Source organism: Leptonychotes weddellii, chromosome X (genome assembly GCF_054177405.1).
Source record: "Leptonychotes weddellii isolate Sample4059 chromosome X, ASM5417740v2, whole genome shotgun sequence".
Lineage (NCBI taxonomy): Eukaryota > Metazoa > Chordata > Mammalia > Carnivora > Phocidae > Leptonychotes > Leptonychotes weddellii.
In genome coordinates, this window is record NC_138385.1 from 55,180,264 (window position 1) to 55,197,961 (window position 17,698).

Genomic DNA, 17,698 nt, shown 5'->3' on the forward strand with positions numbered 1-17,698 from the left:
AGAAATGGACCCTCAAATCTATGGTCAACTAATCTTTGACAAATCAGGAAAAAATATCCAATGGAAAAAAGACAGTCTCTTCAATATGTGGTGCTGGGAAAATTGGACAGCTACATATAGAAGAATGAAACTGGACCATTCCCTTACACCATACACAAAGATAAACTCAAAATGGATGAAAGACCTCAATGTGAGACAGGAATCCATCAAAATCCTAGAGGAGAACATAGGCAGTAACCTCTTTGACATCAGCCACAGTAACTTCTTTCAAGACACGTCTCCAAAGGCAAGTGAAACAAAAGCAAAAATGAACTTTTGGGACTTCATCAAGATAAAAAGCTTCTACACAGCAAAGGCAACAGTCAACAAAACAAAGAGGCAACCCACAGAATGGGAGAAGATATTTGCAAATGACATTACAGATAAAGGGCTGATATCCAAGACCGATAAAGAACTTCTCAAACTTAACACTCAAAAAACTAATAACCCAGTCAAAAAATGGGCAGAAGACATGAACAGACACTTCTCCAAAAAAGACATACAAATGGCTAACAGACACATGAAAAAAATGCTCAACATCACTAGCCATCAGGGAAATACAAATCAAAACCACAATGAGATACCACCTCACACCAAATGAGATACCACCTCACACCAGTTAGAATGGCAAAAATTAACAAGACAGGAAACAAGAAGTGTTGGCGAGGATGTGGAGAAAGGGGAACCCTCTTACAATGTTGGGGGGAATGCAAGCTGGTACAGCCACTCTGGAAAACAGTATGGAGGTTCCTCAAGAAGTTAAAAATAGAGCTACCCTATGACCCAGCAACTGCACTACTGGGTGTTTACCCCAAAGATACAGACGTAGTGAAAAGAAGGGGCACGTGAACCCCAATGTTCATAGCAGCAATGTCCACAATAGCCAAAATGTGGAAGGAGCTGAGATGCCCTTCAACAGATGAATGGATAAAGAAGATGTGGTACATATACACAGTGGAATATTATTCAACATTCAGAAACGATTAATACTCACCATTTGCATCGACATGGATGGGACTGGAGGAGATTATGTTAAGTGAAGTAAGTCAAGCAGAGACAGACAATTATCATATGGTCTCACTCATATGTGGAACATAAGCAATAGCACGGAGGACCATAGGGGAAGGGAGGGAAATCCAAAGGGGGAGAAATCGGAGAGGGAGATGAACCATGAGACACTATGGACCCTGAGAAACAATCTGGGGGTTTCAGAGGGGAGGAGAATGGGGGGGGTAATAGCGTGATGGGTATTGAGGAGGGCACGTGCTGTGATGAGCACTGGGTGTTATACTTAACTGAGGAATCATTGAACACTACATCAAAAACTATGTACTATACAGTGGCTAACTGAACATAATAAATAAATAAATAATAAATAAATAGCAAGAGAAAAAAATTTTAAAAAATGATATAGAAACTAAAAAACAATAGAACAGATCAATGCAACCAGGAGCTGTTTCTTAAAAAAATAAATAAATAAATAAAACTGATAAACCCCTAGCAGACTTATCAAAAAGAAAAGTGAAAGGACCCAAACTAATAAAATCACAAATAAGAGAGGAGATAATCACTGAAGTACAAACAATTCTAACAGAATGTTATGAAAAAATATACGGCAAAAAAATTGGACAACTTGGAATAAATAAATTCCTAGAAACATAGAAACAACCAAACTGAAACAGGAAGAAATAGAAAACTAGAAAAGACCGATAACAAGCAAAGAAATTGAGTCAGCAATCAAAAAATTCCCAACAAACAAGAGTCCAGGGCCAGACGGCTTCCCAGGAGAATTCTACCAAACATTTAAAGAAAAGTTAATATCTACTCTACAATTTCAAAAAATAGAATTGGAAGGAAAACTTCCAAATTCATTCTATGAGGCCAGCATTACCCCAATACCAAAACCAGATAAAGACTCCACTAAAAAAGAGAATTACAGGCCAATGTCCCCAGTGAACATGGATGCAAAAATTCTCAATAAAATACTAGGAAATCGAGGAGCACCTGGATGGCTCAGTTGTTAAGCGGTTGCCTTCAGCTCAGGTCATGATCTCAGGGTCCTGCAATTGAGCTCCATGTAGGGCTCCCTGCTCAGCGGGGAGTCTGCTTCTCCCTCTCCCTCTGCCCCTCCCTCCTGCTTGTGCACACACACTCTCTCTCTCAAATAAATAAATAAAATCTTTTAGGAAAAAAAAACTAGGAAATCAAACCCAACTGCACATTAAAAGAGTCATTCACCACAATCAAGTGGAGTTTATTCCTGGGTTGCAAGGTTGGTTCAATATTCCCAAATCAATCAAGATGACATACCATACTAATAAAAGAAAGGATAAGAACCATATGATCCTCTCAGTACATGCAGAAAAACCACTTGACAAAGTACAGTGTCCATTTTTGATAAAAAACCTCAACAAAGTAGGGACTGAGGGAACATAACTCAACATCATAAAGACCATATACAAAGAAACCCAGAGCTAATATCATCCTCAATGGGGAAAAACTGAGAGCTTTTCCTCTTTGGTCAGGAACGAGACAGGGATGTCCAACCTTGCCCCTGTTATTTAGGATAGTACTAGAAGTTCTAGCCTCAGCAAACAGACAAGAAAAGGAAATAAAAGGCATCCAAATCAGCAAAGAAGAAGTCAAACTTGCACTATTTGCACACGACATGATACTCTATGTAGAAAATCCAAAAGACTCCACAAAAAATTTGCTAGAATTAATACATGAATTCAGTCAAGTCTCAGGATCCAAAATCAACATATAGAAATCTGTTGCATTTCTTTTCTTTTTTTTTTTTTTAAACATTTTATTTATTTATTTATTTGTCAGAGAGAGAGAAAAAGAGAGTAGCACATGCAGGGAGAGTGGCAGGCAGAGCAGGCAGGGGGAGAAGCAGGCTCCCCTCTGAGAAAGAAGCCCGATGCAGGACTCGATCCCAGGATCCTGGGATCATGACCTGAGCTGAAGGCAGATGCTTAACCGATTGAGCCACCCAGGCATCCCTAAATCTGTTGCATTTCTATACACAAATAATGAAGCAGCAGAAAGAGAAATCAAGGAATCTATCCCATTTACAATTGCAGCAAAAACCATAAGATACCTAGGAATAAACCTAACCAAAGAGGTAAAATCTGTATCAAGTGTAAAACACTGATGAAAGAAATCGAAGATGCCACAAAGAAATGGAAAGACATTCCATACTCATGGAACAGAAGAACAAATATTGTTGAAATGTCTATAATACCCAAAGCAATCTACACATTTAATGCAATCCCTATCAAAATAACACCAGCATTTTTTACAGAGCTAGAACAAACAATCCTAAAATTTGTATGGAACCAGGAAAGAGCCCAAACAGCCAAAGCAACCTTGAAAAAGAAAAGCAAAGCTGGTGGCATCACAATTCCAGACTTCAAGCTGTATTACAAACTTGTATTCATCAAGACAGTATGGTACTGGCACAGAAACAGATACATAGATCAATAGAACAGAACAGAAAACCCAGAAATGTACCCACAACTATAGGGCAACTAATCTTCAATAAAGCAGGAAAAGAATATCCAATGGAAAAACGATAGTCTTAGTAGTTATGTCTCCCGAGGCAAGGAAAACAAAAGCAAAAATAAACTATTGGGACTTTATAAAAATAAAAAGCTTTTCTGCACAGAGAAGGTAAAAATCAACAAAACTAAACGGCAACATTAGGAATGGGAGAAGATATTTGCAAGTGACATATCTGATAAAGGGTTAGTATCCAAAATATATAAAGAACTTATCAAACTCAACACCCAAAAAACAAATAATCCAGTTTATAAATGGGCAGAAGACATGAATAGACATTTTTCCAAAGAAGAACTGCAGATGGCCAACAGACACATGAAAAGATGCTCAACATCACTGATCATCAGGAAAATACCAATCAAAACTACAATATCACCTCACACCTGTCAGGATGGCTAAAATCAGCAACACAGGAAACAACAGGTGTTGGAGAGGATGTGGAGAAAGGGAAATCCTACTGCACTGGTGGTGAGAATGCAGACTGGTGCCGACACTCTGGAAAACAGTATGGAGGTTCCTCAAAAAGTTAAAACTAGAACTACCCCAGCAACTGCACTCCTAGGTATTTACCCGAAGGATACAAAAATACAGATTTGAAGGGATACCTTGATGTTTACAGCAGCATTATCAACAATAACCAAATTATGGAAAGAGCCCCAATGCCCATGGACTGATGAATGGATAAAGAAGTTGTGGTGTGTATATATATGATATTATATATATATAAAATGGAATATTAGTCATAAAAATAATGAAATCTTGCCATTTGAAACGATGTGGATGGAGCTAGAGAGTATGATGCTAAGTGAAATAAGTCAGTCAGAGAAAGACAAATACCGTATGATTTCACTCATATGTGGAATTTAAGAAACAAAACAAATGATCATAGGGGAAAACAAAGCGAGGTAAACCAGGAAACAGACTCTTTTTTTTAGGAAACAGACTCTTAGAGAACAAATTGATGGTTACCAGAGGGGACATGGGGTGGGGGGATGGGTTAAATAGGCGATGAGGATTAAGGAGGGCACTTGCAGTGATGAGCACTGGGTGTTGAATCCCAACATTCTACAATTGAAACTAATACCACACTGTATGTTAAGTAACATACAGTGAATTTAAATAAAAACTAAAAAAAAATTAAAATAAAGGGAAAATACAGTGAAGTCTTTCTAGCATTCCTAGGCTCTATAGGGAAAATGCATTCCATTGTACACGAGCTTTTCCTTCCTCTCCCCTAATCTTTGCTGACTTTCATCAGCTTTGGTTCTAAGAAACTGCCTGCTGCTTTTTCTGGATTTTTTGGACCAGAGGCCCACAACAGCTGCCTCTGAGGCTGTGAGAGTATAATTATTCAAGTCATCAGCCAGAACCACTGTTAAAATGTTTAATATCAATGCAAAATGAGATCAGGGTTTCACAAACAAGTTTCAGAACACAAACACTGATTTCTACAGCAGTTTATCTTCCTTTCAGAGGTCTAAATAGGAACACACATAAATCTTAAGGATTTAAAAAATATCATGGTATTTTTAACTTTAATACATCTACAGGTGACAAGTATGCGAAAGAACTCATTCCCAAATTGAATGGAACATCCAAATTTAAAATGTAGCAATTTAATTTACTCATGGGCCATGAAACTCAGCAAGAAACCGCTCTTTCCATTCTTTCCCCCATACCTCAGAAAAACCACCACAGATTCCTCTCTAGGGCATCGATGGCATTAACAGTACTGAGCCTTGTCAGCATCCACATATTCCTGGTTCAATCTATCTACGTAAATTAATGTTACAGTTCCGTTGTCGGAAATGCTCACCAGCTTGTTCACTGCAGTGTACTTGGCAAGGCACCTACCAACAATGCACAGGATGGGAAGTGAGCCATGAAGAACATAATGGCTTGACTAAAGACCTAGCCATATATCCTGGGTCTGCTAACTGAGTGAGGATATTAATGGAAATGTACAATTTCAGGACACATTCTTTTTTCACCTTCCCCAAGTTACCGGCATGTACAGTACTAGGAAGTAAAGAGTAGAAGAAGGTGCCAACAGCCATACATATGAACTCTCCCTAGAACTAAAAGCAAACTAAACAAAATGTAAACTACAGTGGGCCAAAGACCAGACTCCCATTTGGGCTTTATTTGTGGCTGCAAACAACATCCAAACTGAGAGGTTCAAAAATCAGCAAACAGTTTTGGGGCACCTGGGTGGCTCAGTCGGTCAAGCACCTGACTCTTGATCTCAGCGCAGGTCTTGATCTCAGGGTTGTGAGTTCAAGCCCCGCACTAGGCTCCATGCTGGGTGTGGAACCTACCTAAAAAAATATTAGGTAGCAGTTTCAGTGCACCGAGGGATCATCGACTTGCAGAAGAACATTATTAAAATATTTTCTAAGAGTTGTGTGTGCTTCCCTGTTGAATTTGGTGCCGACGGTTAAGAAATAATCAAATAAACTAAATAAATCTCAAATATTTCCTTTTTACTATACCCACTTCCAAGTTACAAAATGTAATTTCCTCTGCCATTCCTCAAGTGAATTAGTAAAACAAGTAGAAACTCAGAACATTAACTATAATAGTACACAAGATCATTAATTTTCCTTTGGTAACTCAGTCTGTCCCAAAGTATTTCTGTCCAAAATGTGTAGGTGCGACAGGATGAACTTCAGTAGTTAAAATTGTGATCTCTGGAAACTCCTGAATGATTGATTTGGCACCTTCAAAAAATAAAAGGAGAATTACTGTTATGGCATGACTTTTTGGTAACATTAGCTGGAATTCAGAAATTTTATAGTCATTGGGTATAATACAGACAGAAGACAGAAAGCAATGACCTTTAAATACCTAGTCAGACTGGATTACTCTCCGAGTTTATATGTCTGATATCTGAAAAGCTTTGACAATCATCACACTATGCCTCCACTCATTCACTAATAAATTCTTAGAATCAAATTGTTATATATCCAAGACTTTAAAAATACATTCAGTTACAACAACTTTCTCCCTGAAGAGTCTTTGTTTTGTTTCATTTTAAAGGCAGCTGGAACAGAGAGACTACAATCCCTTCCAGAAACAGGATCATATATAAGATGATGGCTTCTCAACTGGAACACTGTGAAACAAGTGTAAAAACTCCTTTGGATGTCAGAGTGAGCTAGCTTTTAGAACTTAGGACTCTAGCTTTGGGGGTTGCAGGGAAAGGGACGAGCTAGGACCCTCGCCAAACTAAAAAACCATAGCAATGCTGCCACAAAATAAGATTTGTTCATCTACAATATCAAAGAATAGTACACCACTCTAATGTATACTCTTAGAACTAAGAGTTAACTTTTCTACTTCCAAAGGCAGGAAACCCAGTAATTATTTGGTTATCTCAATGTTCACAGTGCCATCTCTGCTATATATAAACAGATGACCAAGCAAATTGCCCATTGTCACCATCAACATTTGAACTGCAGGTGAATTTTTATTATGAAACAACAAAATAAACAATGGCCTACGGAAAGCAGCCCTCCCAACTGGATACCCTGTAGCCCCTTCAAGGTTGGCTGAGACTGGGAACCTTTGGAAATGAGGAAACACCCTAAGCATAAGCCACATATTTCTCTTTCTTTTTGGTTAGGAAACAAATACAAATTCATTGTCAAACATTTGGAAAATACCAAAAAAAAAAGCTTAAAAAAATAAAATGAATTGCTTAGAGTCCCAGCATCCTATGAGAGCCACCATTAATATAGTATGTATTTTAAAATGAAAATTGAAATAGTATTGTGCATCTGTCTAATTTCTCATGCTAAGGAAAGACTTATTAGGTTCTATGTTAAATCCAAGTCTGATTTTGGTAGTCATAATAGTCATAATTTGCATTAGTCGCCTCTAAAGTTGGTGATAACATTTTACGTTATTTTAATGCTGTTATTTTTTAACATGCTTTTTTATGTTTTTCTATGTTATTAAATATTTTTCAAAAACATGATTTAACAGTTACATAATATTACATCCTTTGAATGTATATTTATTTAACCATTTCTTGTTGTAAGTCGTTTATATACTTTCAAATTTTTTCTCATACTACAAATAACTCTGCAGTGAATACCCTAAGGGCTAAATTTCTACATGCGTGTATGATTATTTTCTTAGGACACTTTCACAATTGTCCTAGATTGTATGGCCAAACACTGGGGCCTTACATTAGGTTTACCTTCCCGAGGAAATGGAGAACACACAGTTCTACCCTTTATGCCCTCTGAGCAGAGGCAGAACTTAGAAAACAACCGCTCTTTGCTTCATGCTGTGAAGTTTATGCAGCAAGACCACAGGGCTAACCAGAGCCTCAAGTTTCTTGCTGTTTGGGAGCAGGTCTCAGGCTCAGGTGAGCAGTCAGGAGAAACAGGGACACTGTAGCCATGTGCAGGCTCTACCCAAACAGGGATACCAGGAAAACAATTACAATCCCTTTCAAAGAGGTTAGTTCATACTTTTCCATTTGAATTTGAACATGAGAATGGTATAAAAATACTTTATCACTAAGCTTAGAGATGATAAACTACCAAAATTCGATTTAGATTTAATGTGGAAGAAGCAATTTTCTTCACAATGAGAGTCTGGATAGATACACACTTACCCAACCCATGCTCATCTGGAGCCCCAGTCATGCTGAACTCACCATGTGGAGTAGAGAACAGACTGAGTAGGATGATAACACTGGGTTGAACTCCATGTTCTATAAGGACCTTTACAGCTTCAATTACAGTATTTCCAGTGCCTGAAATCAAATGACAACCAAATGCATTAGCAACTGTAACATTTATCTCAAAACGGCTTTGAAGTTTCTTTGAAGTAAAGGCAGTTTGACACTAGGCAAAGCTCCATTTGAAGGTGCCTGCTCTTTATCAATGACGTTCTCTTTTCTTTTTTTTAGAGATTTTATTTGTTTATTTATCTCTTTATTTATCTGAGAGAGAGAGAGAGAGAAACAGAGAGAGACAGGAGCCTGATGCTGGGCTCGATCTCATGACCCTGAGATCATGACCTGAGCCGGAACCAAGAGTCGGACACTTAACCGACTGAGCCACCCAGGCGCCCCATCCATGATATTATTTTCAATAATGGACATGACACACACACTTTTCAGTTTTCAAATGCACATCAAACCCCAAATTCATTGAGTATTTGAGATATCAAATTTGACACCCACCCTCCACCACAGACCCTGGGAGACAATACCGTGTGGGATCCGAATAAGCTTATAACACAGAACAGAAAAAAATATTACTTCCAGAGAGGATAAATCCTTGAGAAATTCATTGCTATATTAATTGGGCTAGAGAAGGGACATATTTCGATATATTTTCTTTTCTTTTTTTAAAGACTTTATTTATTTATTTGACAGAGAGAGACACAGCGAGAGAGGGAACACAAGCAGGGGGAGCGGCAGGCAGAGGGAGCAGGAGAAGCAGGCTCCCCGCCGAGCAGGGAGCCCGATGCGGGGCTTGATCCCAGGACTGGGATCATGACCTGAGCCGAAGGCAGATACTTAACGACTGAGCCACCCAGGCACCCCTCAATATATTTTCTGTGTTCTATATATTTTGCCTCATTAGATCCTTTGCTTCAGTGTTTTCATTCATTTTAAAACAAAAGCTCTTTGGAGCTAATAAAGCTTATTTAGACAATGTATATTCTCTTATTACACAATAAAAATTCCCCAGTGAACTGCCCAGGGCAACTCCAAATCCAACTGAGAAAAACACATTGAGAAACGGTTTTGCCTTTATATAAGGGGTACCTAAAAGGTAGTCACCAAGTTGAACTGATTTAAACCCTAAACAAAGTATACAAATTAAACTCCAGCCACTCACTGAGAATTGGATACATCAGAAGGACTTTTCTGCGGTAAATGTCTGGGGGGAACTTGGCATAATATACTTTGGCTCTTTGTGTCTCTTCATCACTCTGAATCAGGATCTTTCCAATTCGTATGGATCGACAGCAGTCTCGTAAACCTTGTTCCATTGCCTCACCTCGAAGAAGGAAAATTTTCAAAAGGGAAACAAAGGGTTGGGGGAGACAGAATTAAAGTCCAAAAATAGGCCAAAGCAGAGTGTGTGACTATTATTAACAGAAGAAGGACACTGTCAAGATGGGAGCAATTCTTCTTAAGCTAAGAGCTTTTACTTCTGATACGCTCTTGTTTTATACTTAGTGCAAGTCAATTAAACCAGATTAAGGGCTGGTCAACGAAAGTAGGATAAACTAGTTTTATTGCTGGCTTTCAAGTTGTAGAGCTGTCACGCTTCCATGAAATACAAAAAAATAAAGTGTTTTGTTGGGCTGCTCCCTGAGCTTTTCCAGTATCAGGACCATTTTACTCCTATTATTTTAAGGAAGCCTTTAAACCACCTCAACCTGTTATTTTCATCTGAAAAAAAAAATACAGAAGATTTATGGAAGAATCGGGCTACAGACCAAAGTGGCATCAGGAGATAGCACTATGCCCCAGCAATGCCTCCAATCACAGAAGTTTGCTGGCAAACAGTGAAAAAGTATATTGCTCCTTCCCTCCCCTCCTCCAAGAACCATAACCAACACTACTACTACCCCCTTGGTTTCTGAACACAGGTATTTTTTTGGGCTAAATTCCTTTAAGGAAGTGTTTGCCAAAAGGGAATCATTCTCGTACCATCTTCCAGATTTTAGGCTAGACCGAATTCTATCTGTACTGTTATTTACTTAACATTTTTCTTTAACTATTTTCACTTGCATTTATTTTAAGAGGAAAGTTTCCATCACTGGTGTAAACATAAAAACAGTTTCTAGTATATATGAAAATCAACCAACAGCTAATAAGGTTAAAAAACAATGCTGTCTATGCATTACCCCAAGGTCATCTGCTATAGACTAGGGGTGTGAGGATGCTGCTACCTTTAGGGCAGGAACTGGACTAAACTAAAAAGAAAAAATGCCCTAAAAGCCCATCTCCATTGTCTTCACCAGTTTTAAAAGGTTAAGTAACATTGTCCTGAAAATCCTTTCATTGCTTAAAAGCTACCTTCTACTAAAAAAAAAGGGAGCTTAAAGCTCCTATTCTACTTAAGGTATTCAACTGCTCACAAACAGAAATTCACAGCCAGAGAAAAGGCAATGCTTATATGGGAAAAATAAATCCATTTGTCTCCAGTGCAAGCAAGTGAAGCTTCCACTGAACCTTGGATCTTGTGCAAAAATTTATTTACGTAGTTGCCAAATGGAAGTAATCATCCCCATGGAACAAGTAGATATTCTAATTACAGGCATGTGATTTTGTTGCACAAAGGTGGGTTTAAAAGAGTAATCAGTTGGACTCAAACACAAATACAACATTTATAAGACCAGCAACTGGAAATACCTAGAGTCAGTAACAGTTAAGTGCTTTTGCCATATGGTCACATACACATCAAATATAAAACTAAAAACACTAAATAAGTCATTCAGTCCAGCTCCTGATAGGGTAGGACTGTTCCCTACAAAAGAAATTTTAAAAATATGTATTTCTCCAGTCAGGTATTCAAAGTTCCACGGGCCTGAATTTGTGCCATATTCCATCAGTGTTTAAGCTGCCCTGTTCTCCCCAAGAGAGCACCATCTCATCCTCCTATCCTACCCTGAATCTCTCCGAAGGCTGGCTTGCTGGGGTGGGGGGTGGGGGGATAGGCCACTAGAGTAGATGCTCTGCAGTTAAAATTAGTCAAACTTAGCAACACACAGGCCATGATCCAAGGCACCGTGATAACAGACAACACAGGTGGTGAGATTTAAGTCAAGGCAGGCTGCAATTATGACAGACAAGCTCACCTCTCTCCTGGAAAAATAATTGTTTCTCTGCGTGCAAAGAGACAAGAATCACACATATGCAAACCTACCGCTTCTCATTATGCTGACCCCACAATTTCCCTTCTCAAATTTCACTCCTTCATACTTGTACCCTGTGGGGGAATAAAATCAAAGAATTTATCTCTCATTACCAGAGCAATCCACTTATTTTTAAAGTGCCTATAATTTAAAGCCAATGGGTACAGAGCAACCCTTGTCTAGACAGTCTGTATAACCTCTTAGGTTCCCTGTGAAAGTAATGAGAAGTCATGATTTTTCCGTTATTTCTTCAATCTTCACAAGAGACCTGCGGGGATAATTGGGAGACGCGGGCTTCAAGTAGGAACAGGACTTATGATAGCATGATATTCACACACACATTCCTCAAATTGAATGCAGAGGGAAATCATCACACTCTGAGGGCTATAAACCCCATCAGTTCAAACTGGGACCTCACCATGAGGCACAGCAGAGAGCCCCCTTCATTCCAGCCCTTTTTATGAGCTTCCATTCTGCCTTAAAAAGCAGAAGACAAAGGCTGAAGTCGTTACCAAGACATGTTCAGCCCTTGGTGTCATCCTGAATTTGGATCAATTATGATGCAACAAGCTCAGGCCCTAATTTTCATAAAGTCAACCTTTGAATAGAACAGCTTCCATTATTTACTAGAGAACATTTGGTTCTCTCGGAATTTCAAATCCCTGAAATAGGGATCTTCAGCTGTGTTCTATTAGAGTAAAACAAAGTACTCTCTCCGGATCTCATCATTTTTAGTTTTCTTTGTCTTTTTTTATTTCTCATTCTTTTACCTGGAGTTTCAATGCCAAACCAACCCACCCATTTATTAATACCAGCAGCTTCCCCACAGAGGTGAAGATAAGCTGCCAGCAATTCTTAACTCTGGTCCCAATGGGCTGTCATCAAAGGCAACACTTGCATGCTAAAGAATATTTATTAACCTTGAACTTGAACTGACAAGCAAGCCATTAACAAAAAGTCATCCACATAAATTTCTTTACTAAATGTCTCTGAGTTTATTAAGTTGTTGAAAAGAACAGCTACACCTAGACTCCTTATTTTGCATACTGATTTGCTCAGGCTGCTTTTTTTTTTTTTTTTTAAGGAAACAATTTGAAGCATTTATTTATTTATTTATTTATTTTAAAGATTTTTATGTATTTATTTGACAGACAGATAGCGAGAGCAGGAACACAAGCAGGGGGAGTGGGAGAGGGAGAAGCAGGGAGCCCGATGCGGGGCTCGATCCCAGGACCCTGAGATCATGACCTGAGCCGAAGGCAGACGCTTACCGACTGAGCCACCCAGGCACCCCTGAAGCATTTATTGCAAACAAAAGTTAATATTCCTCAGACATACATAGACACATACAAAAAGCTCTATAAATTAAGAACCAGGATAAAACTTCACAAGAGAACTGAAAATTAAAAAGAAGAAGAAGAAAAAGAAGAAGAAGAGGAGGAGGAAGAAGAAAAAGTATTCTCAACCTCATGGTAGATAAATCACAGTAAAATGACTGCTTTTTTTTTTTTTTTTTTCCATTTTCCCCCTAATTCGCAGAATTCTCAGGAAGAGAATCTGAGAGTAACAGCCCTGGTTACCTGTTGGGGTGGTCACCATGCATTCTTTATATGGCAGCTGATTCAATCCCTCTTCCACAACAAGTCTGATCTAAAGAGTCAAAAGAAGAAGAAGTTGAGTAGCTGCTAGGTCTAGTGTTAGCTGTTAGCTTCAGGAGCTGAACACTAGGCACAAAGTCAGTAACACAATGGGAGAGGGTTTAGCTTGTGGAGGTAGGAAGGGGGCCCCCTATCACAGGTTAGATGCCGAAATAGATACAAAAGCTAGGCTGCTTGCTGCTAGGTATCTAACCTCGGGTAGGCGCATGACTGCCACCAAAAGGCTCAAGTATGCCTTCTGATTCTCATTCAGTTAGTCCAGCTGGTATTATGAGAGATGCGAAACTACAAGTGGCAAGAGTCATCCTTGGAAGTAATACACTTCCGGTAACTCTGAAAATAGTGCCCACTGGGAACTGCTCTGCCTTGTTCGGTACTTTGAAATTAAGTTGGATTGTTTTTAACAAAGGCTCACCATAATGCAAATAAAACCTGAAACCTCTCAGGAGGAAATAAATGAATGGATGGGGCTGAATCGATTTCCTGAGCTTGAAGTAGGTGCCAGTAGAATGCACTGGGGCTTCTTGGCTTTAAAAAAAAAAAAGGCTCCTAACGATCTTAATGTGTGGTACAGAAGAAGGAATCCATCAGAGCTACTAGGAACAGCCTCCAAAACCCAGATATGATATTCCTACGAGCACCCAGAGTCTACTACAATTAAGGCAGTGCTGAGTCAGCAATGCACATTTTCTCTAATCAATATTACATTATTGATTAAGAATTAGGAAAAGCAGGGAGAAATACCATGTTCTGTCATCACAACACAACACCTTACTGCCATTAAAATGATCAATGCTAAATGGGCCAGCACTTTGTCAGCGTGAAGCACCAGAGGGCCCAGGAACCTGATGAATACTGTGTATGTATGCATACTCATCTCTAGCCACCACCTTCTGTGGAGGTGAATGTTTCTTTTTTTTTTTAAGATTTTATTTATTTATTTGACAGAGAGAGAGAGACAGAGAGAGAGGGAACACAAGCAGGGGGAGTGGGAAAGGGAGAAGCAGGCTTCCCGCCGAGCAGGGAGCCCGATGCGGGGCTCGATCCCAGGACCCCGGGATCATGACCTGAGCCGAAGGCAGACGCTTAACCGACTGAGCCACCCAGGCGCCCCGAGGTGTATGTTTCTTAGGAGCAAGTTGAAGGGAAGAAAAGGATCCTTTTCTTTGGATAGCCTAGATCTCCTAGTAACACCGTCTTTTTTTTTTTTTTTTAAAGATTTATATATTTATTTGAGAGAGAGAGAGAGCGTGGGTGGGGGGAGGAAGTGGGCAGAGGGAGAGGGAGAGTCTCATGCAGACTCCCCACTGAGTATGGAGCTCGACATAGGACTCTATCTCACGACCCTTAGATCACGACCTGAGCCGAAATCAAGAGTCAGGCACTTAATGGACTGAGCTACCCGGGCGCCCCTCCCAGTAACACTCTTTCTAGAGAGTCTTACCTCCTGCCCGTCTCCTGCAACTCTGGGACAGAAATTAGTATGTCCAAGCCTTATAGGAGAACATAAAACCAGCAGAAGGGTGACTAAATAGAAAGAACTCAAGATCTGAGTGCCAGGGAAGCCAATCCTGACAAATCCAGGATGGAATTAATGTTACCTATAATGGGACCCAACAGACAGTGTACTAGAAATCCTCAATACCAGAAACCTAAATAGCTCCAGTTCCTACCACAACCACAAAAGACCCTCCACACTCTCCCAGTATCAGAACCTTCAAAGCCAACTGCAGAGAATAGAGAGGTCCAAATTACCATTCCTTCATGTCAATTGTCATGGGTCCTTATTATCTGATTTGATTAAGATATAATACCTGCCCTTTCAAGCAAGCATTTTACAATAACCATGAACTTAACTCCTACCTTCTATAGACAAAAGGCAAAGAAAGCAAAAGAAAGAGGAACCATTTTCTACTAATGAACACCAACACTTCTGTTTTCTCCACAGCAGCCAATGACACAGGTTCCTTCCTCCTTGAACCCGTTCCTTTGGTTTGATAAAAACATAAAGACAGGGCGCCTGGGTGGCTCAGTCGTTAAGCGTCTGCCTTCAGCTCAGGTCACAATCCCAGGGTCCTGGGATCGAGCCCCGCGTCGGGCTCCCTGCTCAGCAGAGAGCCTGCTTCTCCTGCTCCCTCTGCCTGCCGCTCTCCCTGCTTGTGCTCTCAAATAATCAAATAAAATAAAATCTTAAGAAAAAAAGCGTAAGACAGAATGACCTAACTATCACTCCAGGAGTGCCAAATACACTGACCTTGATGCAATCCAAGGGTTATTACTGCCCCCGGAAGCTCAAATGATTGTAAAGAGAAGTGGCCTCTGAACCAGAAACACTTAAAGCCAAAAGCACAACAGGAGCTGCCTACACTCCTTTGGAATTAGTATTTTCCCCAGGGAACATCTAAATGAAAAGTTTCACGCCTTTTTCCCCCTCACGTTCCCTTTAATAATCTATCCTCTACTCTCTGATTACACCTGTGAGGATAACAAGCCACTTTTCTTTCTTTCCCACACTACATACTGCCAACAGCATTTCGAATGTAAACTCCATGAGATCAGGGACAATGTCTGTATTCTGTACTGCTGTATCGCCTGCCCCTGCAACACAGCCTAGCCCAGGGCCTGACTCGAGTTCAGTATACACTTCATCAACAGATGAATACTAATAGCACAGCAGAAGATGTGTCAACCTTATTTCAAGCACTGAGCACACTTAGATGGAAACATAAGAAGGAAATGCAGTGCTTTACCTGAAAACAACCCAATTCGGCCTGAGATCCTCTCAGACCTCACTAGCTAAACTGAATTGGGCTTATCAGAAAGGATGAACACTGACCACTGACATCGATGTGGATGGAACTGGAGAGTATTATGCTGAGCGAAATAAGTCAAGCAGAGAAAGACATGTATCATATGCTTTCACTCCTATGTGTGGAATATAAGAAACAGCGCAGAGGATCATAGGGGAAGGGAGGGAAAACTGAATGGGAAGAAATCAGCGAAGTAGACAAAGCATGAGAGGCTCTGGACTCCAGGAAACAAACTGAGGGTTGCTGGAGAGGAGGTGGGTGGGGGGATGGGGTAACTGGGTGACGGGCATTAAGGAGGGCACGTGATGTGATGGCCACTGGGTGTTATATGCAACTGATGAATTGCTGAACTCTCCATCTAAAACTAATGATGTACTATATGTTGGCTAATTGAATTTCAATTTTAAAATTTTTTTTTAAATTTAAAAAAAGAAAGGTCTCCTTTGCAAATTTAAAAATAGATAAATAAATAAACTGAATTGGGCTTGGCCAATCCTTAACAGGAAGTCCCTGAGGGAAGTATACACAGCCCAACTTAGTATTTCACATGTGAGGATAGTACAGAAAAGGTAAAATAAGTAACCCTCCAGGTAAACTACAAGAGGGGGTATTAGTGTTTCTGTATTAAATGAATACCACAAGGGTAACTACTAGGTCTCCTTACATCTTTGGTTTTCTTTCAGTGTACTTCACTTCACTGCCCTAAGATGACATCTTTAAGGATTGCCAAGATCCACTTGAGAGGTAGAAGTGCCTCAGAATTACAGAAAACGAGTTCATGGGCAATGCTTTGAGGTGAAAGGGATTGAGGCACAGCTTTAACGAACGAGTAGAAACAATACTTCAGAAGCCTGCCAGGATGATGATTACTTGGCACAATCTCTCTCACCCCCCAGGATTCTCTAGAACAAAAAAGTCACTTAGCGTACTATGATTATATCACTAGGAACAATGAAACAAAAATGGAAAGCCTCCACCTACCAAACGATCCGCAGAAAACATGAAGTCCCCTCTACTGGCTGTCCTAGAAAGAAAGTAGTATAAATTTTAGTCCAGCTTAGAGCTTTACGGGAAAATATTACTTAATACATATAGTAACAATGCTATTAAGACCTATTACATACTAAAAGCCTAAAAGCTTACATGTACAAACTATCACTGAAGCAAGATATTTTTTCACTAGGATACAGGAACTTAAATGGAATGACTTGATATTATTGAAAATGCTTACTTGATATCAACACTAGAGACAGCAATTGAAAAGATCATGCAGTCTCCCACTGAGCTGCCCAAGTCTATATTATCCAAGCAGGAGCCGAATGAAGCTCCCCCTGCAAGACGGCAGCAAGCCCGCAGCTCAAGTTAAGAGAAAAACTTCCGCAGCATGAAAACCAGCTTCTTCCCATTCTCCCTCTCCATTCACCTTGATTTAAAACCCACATTACCAAGATAAGTAACCCATCTACTTTGTCTCTAATCCTTTTTGGAATGAGAATGATACAAATAAATCCTCTACTTTTGCCACTGTTTTCAAGAATGCATAACCTAACTTCCAAGACCTCTTTCTCAAAGTATTGATAATTTGTTCCTTTTGCCCGTTTTTTTTTTTTGTTTTTTTCAATCAAATACTTTATCTCCTAGATCTTTCTGCCATTTTCCTGTACATATCCTTCTGGTCAACACTTTCATATCCTGAGGTGCCCAAGTAATAATAATGCAAGGTTGCACCTACCC

The 17,698-nt window shown here is 39.7% G+C and overlaps 1 protein-coding gene across 3 annotated transcripts in view; it reads right to left on the reverse strand.

Annotated features, from left to right (window-relative positions):
• Positions 1-4,973: 4,973 nt before the first annotated feature.
• UPRT (uracil phosphoribosyltransferase homolog) overlaps positions 4,974-17,698 on the reverse strand; it is a 28,577-nt gene continuing 15,852 nt past the window's right edge. The window contains exons 2-7 of one of the 3 annotated variants that reach the window (XM_031030133.2): positions 16,946-16,988; positions 13,077-13,146; positions 11,508-11,570; positions 9,468-9,629; positions 8,231-8,371; positions 4,974-6,323 (exon numbers count right to left, since the gene is read on the reverse strand). In XM_031030133.2, the coding sequence (XP_030885993.1) occupies positions 6,217-6,323; positions 8,231-8,371; positions 9,468-9,629; positions 11,508-11,570; positions 13,077-13,146; positions 16,946-16,988 (586 nt within the window). In that variant the 3' untranslated portion in view covers positions 4,974-6,216. The remainder of the gene's footprint in view (positions 6,324-8,230; positions 8,372-9,467; positions 9,630-11,507; positions 11,571-13,076; positions 13,147-16,945; positions 16,989-17,698) is intronic. The other 2 variants (XM_006726889.3, XM_031030209.2) reach the window with 2 other exon arrangements.